Source organism: Oryzias melastigma, linkage group LG10 (genome assembly GCF_002922805.2).
Source record: "Oryzias melastigma strain HK-1 linkage group LG10, ASM292280v2, whole genome shotgun sequence".
Taxonomy (NCBI): Eukaryota; Metazoa; Chordata; class Actinopteri; order Beloniformes; family Adrianichthyidae; genus Oryzias; species Oryzias melastigma.
In genome coordinates, this window is record NC_050521.1 from 26443775 (window position 1) to 26453725 (window position 9951).

The 9951-nt window shown below is 39.4% G+C and overlaps 1 protein-coding gene across 2 annotated transcripts in view; it reads right to left on the reverse strand.

Moving 5' to 3' along the window:
* Positions 1 to 493: 493 nt before the first annotated feature.
* The window catches only part of sec24b (SEC24 homolog B, COPII coat complex component), a 24897-nt gene continuing 15439 nt past the window's right edge, over positions 494 to 9951 (reverse strand). For both annotated transcript variants that reach the window (XM_024260385.2, XM_024260386.2), the window contains 12 exons: positions 9277 to 9332; positions 8995 to 9201; positions 7783 to 7906; positions 7461 to 7619; positions 7206 to 7379; positions 6808 to 6918; positions 5080 to 5255; positions 4836 to 4973; positions 4654 to 4758; positions 3132 to 3224; positions 2645 to 2748; positions 494 to 1246 (listed from right to left, as the gene is read on the reverse strand). In XM_024260385.2, the coding sequence (XP_024116153.1) occupies positions 1132 to 1246; positions 2645 to 2748; positions 3132 to 3224; positions 4654 to 4758; positions 4836 to 4973; positions 5080 to 5255; positions 6808 to 6918; positions 7206 to 7379; positions 7461 to 7619; positions 7783 to 7906; positions 8995 to 9201; positions 9277 to 9332 (1562 nt within the window). In that variant the 3' untranslated portion in view covers positions 494 to 1131. The remainder of the gene's footprint in view (positions 1247 to 2644; positions 2749 to 3131; positions 3225 to 4653; positions 4759 to 4835; positions 4974 to 5079; positions 5256 to 6807; positions 6919 to 7205; positions 7380 to 7460; positions 7620 to 7782; positions 7907 to 8994; positions 9202 to 9276; positions 9333 to 9951) is intronic.

The window sequence follows — 9951 nt, forward strand, 5'->3', positions numbered from 1 at the left end:
CTTTTAGGAACCATAAAACCATTTAATCACTAAAGTCTGCAGTTTTGTTAAAGCAAATATGACCTCAAAAGACATTTATGCCTCATTTAACCAAATTTTAGTCAAAGAAAACATGAAATATTTTTAACAACACTTAAAAATCTTTTGAAGCCAGAATAATTTAGATCAAATTAGCTTAAAGTCTAAATAATTGAGACATTTTGGGTATAAAAGAAGTAATTTAACAGTGGTGTACCACAGGGTTCAGTTCTGGGGCCGATATTGTTTCCTATTGACACAAAGTTTGCCATTCCAGATCATTTTTTTTAACCTTCTCATGATTCCTTTCCTCGTTTGTGAAGATCATATCTCTGGTCATTCAGATTAATACCTACACAAAGGAGAAGACAGACACGTTTCTGATGAAAAACTGTGGCTTCAAACCCAGATGAGAAACAAAAAGTGAAAATGTTTTACTTTAGTCAAACCGCCGTTCATGAAAGAAGCAGATTCCTTCTGGTTTTGTATTTATTTAATAAGCTAATTCATAAATTATCGCACATAAAAGATTCTGTTCAGTAGTTACAAAGAGAAATGCGACCTCTAGCGCCTGAAAAAAAAACAAAAAAACAAAAATGGTCACGGATGGAAGTTTGTGGCATCTTGAGATTGACAAATCCAGAGTTGGCTCTGAGAAGAGGCGGAGCCAAAGCGAGGCGGAGTCATGATTAGAGTCGGCGGACAGCAGGGAGACGCGTTTGTGGAGTTCATGCCGAGTTCCTGCTGCTGTCCTCCAGTGTTTGAAGAGAGCAAGTGGAAAAAGAGGGCAAAACTGAAGAAGGAAACTGCACGAGCTACATGTCAGGCTTACAAAAACAAACGTCTGAAAGTGGCTTTTCTTGGCTCGACTTCTCCGGGATGGAAAAGAAGGGGGTTTGAACGGGTTCGACAGTGGTTGAGAGGCAGCCGCCAGCTGCTGCAGCGCTTCTTCACAAGAAAAGCCGGATCCTCCAAACATCCGTTCTTAACCGCTGATCCACGTCGGGGATCTTCAGAAGAAAGGAGAGAAACCCACCTGGAGGGACGAAGGACTAACTCTAGCTTCCTCTCTCCCTCAGGATCGTGGAGCCCTAACTGGAGTCTGACCGCCGCCTACTTGGACACTTGCTGCTGGATGTGCTGCAGGAAATCCTGGTAAGACGAGGCGGACTCGGAGCGGTCCTCAACCAGGTGCTGGAACAGGGTGGCCTTGGCCGCAGCGTCGTCCCTGCAGCAGAAAACACACAGATGTAACCTCTGAGCTTTCAAACATCAGCACTTCAAATAAGGAAAATATGCACAAAAAACGCAAAAAACATAATGCAAAATATTATCTACGTTATGAATAAAGCTGGACAAAACTTGTCTGGATCCAAAGGGATAAAGTTCAGTCAAAGCAGGAACACAAAGCTTCTGTTTGGTTTCCAAACATCTCTGCAGATATTTTTATCTTTAGTCAAACCTCATCACACAAACATCCGCTCAGCGCTTCTGTGCTGACAAAAACAACAAAGCCGCGCCTCAAACGCCAGGACAGGCGGGAACAATGAGGACGCCGGGTTTAGAAACGGACCGCGGTTCCAGCAGGGGAACAATCTGGTTCTGAACAGAATGTTTGACAAACACGATGACCCCAGAACCAGAACCAGAACAGCCATGACTGTCTATTATTCATGAAGGTGTGAATCATTTATCAGAAACTCATCAGAGACTTTCCACATCAACAGAAGAGTCAGGAAGGAGGCGGACTCCAGCACTAAAACGCTGAAGACCAAAGCCTGAGGTCACATGACCAACAGGAGCGTTTGGAGACAAGTTCTAGATGGTTTTTGAAGACAAGCAGGTCTAATGGCCGCAAATAGGGGGGTGGAGCTTAATATGTGATGTCCAACTGTTCAAGACACCCCCCAGTTTAACTGGAATTTTAAGTTCAAATTTAAAATTGACTTAACTAGCATTTATGCCCACTTTATTTGACATTTAGAATAAGATGCCCCCAGTGGTGGCTAGAAGAACTGCACGTGGCTCTTTTGTCTTTATTGGAGCTTTCAGGCCAAAAATGGTTTTACTTTCATTTAAACACCTGAAGTTCAGACAATAGTCTTCATTCTTGGCTGTGAGGGAAGAAAATTAATGAATTAATTACCAAAAGCACAAGACAACTGAAGGAAAAAGAAGAATAGGAGGAGGAAGGGGGAATTAGAGGACAAACAGGGAGGACTAAAGAGGAATCAGAAGAAGAAGAATCGTAGCCGAGGATTAGATGTGTTGGAGGGCAGCAGTGATCAGAAGAAGAGACGTGACAATGATAGCGTGGTAGAGAGACGTCAAACAGCTGTTATGTTTTGTAAAGTTACCCCGAATCAAACACCTTCTCCGTTAATTGAAGCGCCCTGTGACATCTCTGACTTAGACTTTGAGTTGGGTCGTGACTAACCGGATCGCAAAAGTGTCAGTTACTTTCTTGCTTAAATCTGGGATTCCTGTGACTCAGTCTGTTGGTTAGAGGAAGTGAGACCGCTCTGGCCTGAGGTCATCCACCTAAGAACCGCTGAAGGTTTCTCCAGCATCGACCGTCTGAGACCGACGGCGTGTTTCGTCGTGCTGCTTTCTAAGATCCTCTTACTTGATGACGTGAACGGTGGAGCTGAACGCCCGGTTGTCCTGCAGCCAGTCCAGGAAGGCTCGAACCCTCTCAGACAGGGGAGTCTGCAGCTGGGGAACGTGACTCTGAAAAGAAGGAGAACCCAAACATCAGCAGAAGTAAGAGTCTGTGGGATTCATTCAGACCCACAAATGCTGCTGGATGGAGGCAGCAGAGCAAATCTGCTTTGCCTCTTCAGTTTTTTACATTTTCTTAGCAAATAAAATCCTCACTATGAAGCAGAAAATGTTTGGAAACGCTGCAGTTTAACTGCAAGCAGCAGCAGGAGGAGCAGGAACTCTGCCGACACTAACAGGACTCTTTTTGCTGATGTGAGGATGGAAGAAAAATGAATCGATGCTGCCGCCCCACTGATGACTTACAGCTCCTCTTATCCACAGTAAAAGATGTGGACTGAAGAGAAACTTCCTGTTGGAGATCCAGCAGGACTCCAGGGATAAATACTGACCATGTTGGGGGGGATGGAGGCGTAGTTGGGGCATCCCAGAACGTCTCGGATGAACGTTTCACTGCAGCATTTACCGACCCACAGGTAAAACACCTGGAGGAAGAAGAAGACACCAAACTCTCAATAAAACCACAAAAAAACTGGATTTTACCCATGATCCTCTAAAAAACTAAAGTCTGACATCCTGTTCAACATCTGTGACAAAAAGTGTGTGAAATCTTAACAAAACTATTGAAATAAATGCTTTTTTGCCTTTTAAAGGACATTTTTGATCGAATTCAATCAGATTTAAAAACATTTTTTCAAAAGAATCTGACTCTAGAGAAAAAAACGTTCAATTTTATTGAATACACGTTTTTCTAACTGATTCAGCTGATGAGTCACAAGCTAAAATGAGTTGAGATGATTTTTAAAATACTTTCCAACTTACTTTTATAATAGTGTTGGTTTTTTAAATCCAAATCTTACATATGGAGTTCCTCAGGGTTCTGTTTTAGGGATTTTTTAATTGATGTTTTTGCTCAAACATGTTTTTATAACCTTTTTAAGTAAAAAAATATTAATATATATATTAATATATATATATATATATATATATATTAATATCTCACATTTTATTGAATTAATTAAAAGACAGAAACAATTACACTATTTCAATTTCTGCGTTTATTTCTTGTAATTCGGATTATAATCTATAAATAATCAAAGCCTCAAATTTAGTGTCTCAAAAAGTCTAATTTTTGGGTTTTGCAAAGAAGAAATTCAGAAAAACCTGTTTTTCTGCAAGTTAGGGAGTAAAATCTTTCCACAAAAGGCAGCAGTCTCGTGTTGTTCCATCATCTGAACATTTATGCTCAACAGCACGAGGAGTTAACATGCTAGCCAACAAAAAAAGTTATTCAGTTTTTTTTCCCTTAATTTTAAACTTAAAGTAAAAGACAAAACTTTGATTTTAGTGTTGTGAATCACAATTCTTTTGGTTTCCTTTTCGATAAATAATCACCACTGACATTCATGCAGAGAGAAAGTGATTTTTTTTGCTTGAATTTGAAGTTTTTCTAACAGATTTTCGTGGTTTTGATAAAGATCTCTAAATGCCGGATCACCTTAAAAGGAATCAGTCGTCTTGACTCGATTTTTGTTAGTGTGAACACACTGTAGTGGTTCAAAATGTGTTAAATTAATTCATCCTTTTTTCCCTATTCAGCTGTTTTATTTTATTATTTACAAGTTTTTAGGTTTCTAAACACTTTAATACCTAACATAATGTGAAAAATATGGAGACTTTAAAAATGCATCTCCAACCCAACAATGTCTAATATTTGAACTGATCTTTCGTAGTTAAAATCTCAGAAACCATAATTGAATTCATTCTGAAAAAGAGATTCTAACATGAAAAGAGTGAAAAAAATCCAAATTCCGGACTTCTGAAGTTCTACAAATATCAACAATAACGTTATAAATGGTCCTAATTATCTTCTCTAGATGATTGGCATATGGAGTAAACAAAGTGAAAGCTCACGTTTCCACAGTCCATGAGGAACGCTCCGTCTCTGCTGAAGTTCTCTGCTGTCAGGTGGATCAGGTGAGGCTGAGGAACTATGGTGTCGTTCAGATGGAGCGCCCCCTGCAGGTCACACAATGAGATTAGCTTTTAATTAAGGTGAGGCTCACAGGTGAGTGTCAGTGCGGTGCAGCTCTCACCTGGTCGGAGACGCTGTCCAGCCGGTACAGGTCGGGATGGACCATCCGCATCAGCTGCTGCAGCGGCTGGGACTTGAACTCGCACATGGCGAAGACGCGCTCGTCCAGCCGCGTGCTGGTTCCGGTCCGCAGAGCTTTCTGAAAACAGTTTGCAAATATATTTATAAAGAAAATAGATCATATTCTTTTGCTCTTTTTACGACGGGGTCATGAGGGACCCTTCCTGTGATCCGAGCGTCCTCACCTCTTTCAGGAGAGCCAGGATGTAGAGCGGGAAGAGGCGCATGATGCTGGGAACGACCAGACCCGACTGCTGCAGGTTGGACACGTTGCTCTTGTAGGAGCTCACAAAGTCCACCACGGCGTTCACCAGCGCGTCCCGGGCGTCTGACAGGCTGGACGACACCGATCTGTCGATGGCTGCGATTGGAAAACGGGTGAAGAACATCTGTTTACGAGTTTATTCTTGCTTGGTGGAGAAAAACATTTTTATCTGTATACAAAATTTTCAATATGAAATATTCAGTATTAGGGCAGCTTTACAAACAATTTTTTTAGGTAACGATTTTAAAGTCGTCACTTAAATTTTTAATTTTTGAGAAAAAAAAATCATATTTACAACTGGTCAGAGGCTAAATTTATGATTTTTGATCTTGTAAATGTATGTTTAAAATTGTTAATTTTATATCTTTAATTGTAGTAAATTTATTACTTTAAAACACGCATATTTACAAAAAAAAAACATAAATTTAAGAGACAAAAGTCATAATCTAACACAAAAACACTACAGTTGTCTGTTTTCCAGAGCCGTGCTCAAAAATTAAAGACGTGGAGGATCTTGTGAAGATTTATTTCCAGATAGGCTGTAAAAATAAAAACATTCTGAACCTTTTGGCGACTCAAATTTAAAATGGTTATTAGCGTAGCTGACTGTCCAGAGTTGAATATCAGTAATACAGTTAAAAATGTAAAATAAGCTCAGAGAAACATGTGTTTGGGTGTAGTATTAATTGCTGGACTGTGTTCACTTTGACTTTAATTTCGTAATGTTACTTTTTAGTGGTTCTAAAATATGTAATATAGACAAGGTTTTTTTCACATAAATCTACAATATTGAAATTAATATATTTAGGATTTTTTTTCTCATAGATGTGAAAATTGTGATATGATTTTATTTGTTGTCACAAAAAATTATATTTATGACATTTTTACCTCTAAAATTTATGAGATTTAATGTAATAGTATTACAACTTTTTTTCTAACAAATTCACAGATTTAAATCTCATTTTACCCTTTTTAATGGTCCTAAAAACATTTATGATTTTTTTTCTCATAAATCTACAATTTTTCACCTGTAAATTTACATGTTTTGTCTCACAAATTTACGATTTTTCTCTCATAAATTTACATCTTCAAATCTTGTAATATTTGCTTTTTTATGGTCCCAATGGTACCCATGATATTTACATTTAAAGTAATACATTCACAAGTATTTTTTTCATAAATTTACAACTTCAAATCTTGAAGCATTACTTTGTTTTCTTGTGGTTCTAAAACATAATACTTAATTTTTTCATCTGAAATTTATTAGATTTTTCTCTTAAATTTACAACTTAAACTCTCGTAAAATTGTTATTATTTTTGTTGTCCTAAAACACGTACTATTTACGACCTTTTTCTTGGGAATTTTCAAGATCTAAAGTAATAAATTTATGTGTATGTAGTTTGCAGATTATTTAACTTTAATCTAAATTGTTTTCAGACTATATTTTACGAATAAATATCAAATAGATTAATTTCCCTTCTTTTCCCTCAGGATGTTTTGTTGTTTCTCTGAACATTCTGTGAAAACAGTTTGAAGTTCAACCAGCATCGTAAGAATCCTGCGCTTCTGTTTGATGCGTCTTCTTAGTGCGACTATGTGGACGGACTTGTTAGAGGAGGAGGAGCCTACAGCTAAAGGCGGACTCACCCATGTTGGCGAGCAGACAGGTGATGGCCTGGACATCAGCTCCGGCGTAAACGTCGCTCAGCTGACTGACCACCGGCAGACACAGAGTGTGAACTCTGATCCTCCTCTTCCCTGAAACCACAGCAATGTCCAGAGAATGGAGGCTTTCATTCAAAATTATGTTGTTTTATTTAAGCAGATTTCATTAAAAAAATTAATAAAATGCCATGATAATTTTATTCATTAATATTAAATATTTATATTTTTCAAGCCATAAAAAATAAACGTGAAGTAGTTCGTGTTCCAACTCAAAATATGAAGCAAATAAAGATGTTTTTTTTCTGTCAAACTGTAAACTAATATTTGACCCACATTTGGGGGTTCATTTAGACCCCCTGTTGGCATGTTAAGGAGCTCACCTTTGCTGGACGTGTAGAGCAGCGCCGCCTGGAAACACGCCAGAGACGAGTCGGCCAGAGAGTCTTCAATGGACACCTGGACGGCGAAGGCGGAGTCGGGGTTCACGTTGGCCAAAGACAGCAGGTCGGTGGAGCGCACGAAGAAGTTTCCGTGAAACGTGTGGATGGAGAGACCTGAACGCAGAGGGGAGGAGCCAAAAGATGCTGTTAAAACAGAACGGAGAAGGAGAGAGGGGGCGGAGGAAGCGGGCACACCTTTAGTGCATCGGATCCTCATGACGGCCTCGAAGCCGATCTTCCTGGTGAGGTAGCGCTCCAGGTCCTTCTGCAGCTTCTGCAGCTGAGCCGGGTTGTGGACGTGATGGAAGGAGGGGTAGTAGAAGATGCTGCCCGCTGAATACTTGGAGATACAAGCTGCAGAGAAAGTAAAATAAACCGTAGATTGTGAGGAAGAATCAGGACTCACTTAAGATCACCTGTCTATGTGAACGCTTTAATCTGGATGTACAGAAACCCCTTTCTAACCTGTGATCATTGAAAACAGAGACTTCAGTGAGGAGTTCTGATGAGTTCTTACCGAGCGAGGCGAGGTCGGCGTACTGCGAGCTGAGCAGGAACAGATCCACTCCGATCTGCTGTCCCGAGCAGTCCAGAGCCAGTTTCTTGTAGAAGTCTGTGGCGGGGCCGAGGTGCTGCACCCCCTGAAAGGAAACCAGACCCCGATTCAGATTTCTGACCTGCAGCAGCCAGCCTGGACTTCAGAACCACATTGCTTTACAGTTATTCTTTCTTACTGTAACAATTACACACTCCTCAAGTACCCACCAAAAAATGATGACATCAAAGTGGGAAAAAACATCAAAAAAATGAATGAATGGGGTCAAAATCTCAAAATATTTTAAAAATCCACAAAGAAAGCCAAAGCACACGTGTCGAGGATATCCAAAGGAAGTTTAGAACTTATTATGGGATGTGACAAAGTGCTAAATTTGACTATTTTCATAATTTCCCACAATATAGTGGTAAAAAATAAACTTTTGTTCGGCTAATAATTTTGGACGCAAATTATGTTTTTGTTTTTTTTTGTGTCCGGCTCCGGCAGGGGGAGGGACTTCCAGCTATTATTTTTTGAGCACCATATTTTTTCTTTGTGGCCAGATTATCTTGCAAAAATCTCCTATGATAGAAACTTGGAAAATACTTAAAAACATTTTAGTTTTAAAGTTGCAAAAGTGGCGTTTTTCTTGTTTCTCGCACATGAATTGTTTGTTCCAGCTGAACAAAACAATGTGACATACATCATGAACACATTAAAAATGTGGGCGTGGTTAACATAAAAACTCAGTTGCCGAGGAAATCCAAAAATGTACTTTTGCAGATTCTTCTAAAAATTGAATCGATCTGTTTGTCATCTCCAGACGACTGAAAAATAAAGTGGTTGCTACGGAGATGAAACCATGAAAAAGTGTTTGTTATTTTAAAATAACCTGTCTTGGCTGGTGATGGAGCAGACGGGGAGAGGGACCGGCGTGTAGCAGCCACTCAGCCAGTTTAAAATCTCATAAGAAATTTGAAGAAAGAAGAAGTTTATTAAACTATCAGTACAAAAAAGATAAATAAAACAGTGGATTTTAAACTGTCTATTGTTGTTTAGCTGTTCCAGATGTTTCTTCCTAGTAGAATTTGAACAGTAAAAATGTTTTTTTAACCTTCTAAAGATGAATTACTACAAAGAAACGTGATTCTAGCTGCATCATCTTCACATTTGGTTCAGAAAAGGGAAACAAACTTTGGTGCTGGAGCGCTGGTTGGGGTCTTCTCTGGACTGCAGCTTCCCGGGGCCCAGCGACGGCAGTTGAGTCTGGAACACGGAGACGCGGCCGCCGGTGGGCGACATGAGCTTGAAGGCGGCCTGCAGGGCGGGGCCCAGGGCGCTGTGGGTCTCTCTGCTCTGGCTGAAGAGGGTGGGGAGCGACGTGAGCAGGTCCTTCACCAGCTGGAGGAGGACACCAACACAATCGGATCAGCTTCAGTCTGCTTTGTAAGTTTACAGCAGAACAGGAAGAATTACCTCTCTGCTCTCCTTCAGGTTCACCATCAAGCTGTCATGAGACGGGATGAAGACGTCTGCAGAACAACACAACCATGAAGGCGTTTACGCTTTCTCCAACATCCACATTCCTGCTGTTTTAACATCTTTGATTTGTAGGGGATTCATCTGAGCATCAAAACCTGAAAGATTCACTTACAAACGTTCATCCTCTAAAGATGAAGCTGGAAAGTCCCAGTTTAAACAACATTCTCCATGGAAACACTAAAAAATTAACATTTTAACAGTTTATTTTGATTCTTATAAAAAATGGTTTCTTATAAATATGACTATTTTTTGAAACTTTTTTTTGGTTTTCCTTAACATTAGAAACAGCAGAAATGTGTCCAAAATTGTCTGTTTTTTTTAACTTCTCCAAATCAGATCATTCTTTGCTGCCTGATTTTTACTCAATTTGCAGTAAATCACAATTAGACAAAAACTGAAATTGTTTGTGAAATCGATCATGAAACTTTCCTGAAAGCTGTTAAAAGTGTTTTTTCAATATTTTCAATGAATTTAGTTTTCTGCTTTTAGCAACTATGAAAGAAATAATGTTTACAAAATCCACATTTTTACTGAGCTGCAGAGAAAAAAAACTTATATTTTTGCTGTTTTATTTCTAATCTGATTCTGACTGAAGTTTTATTTTGAAAA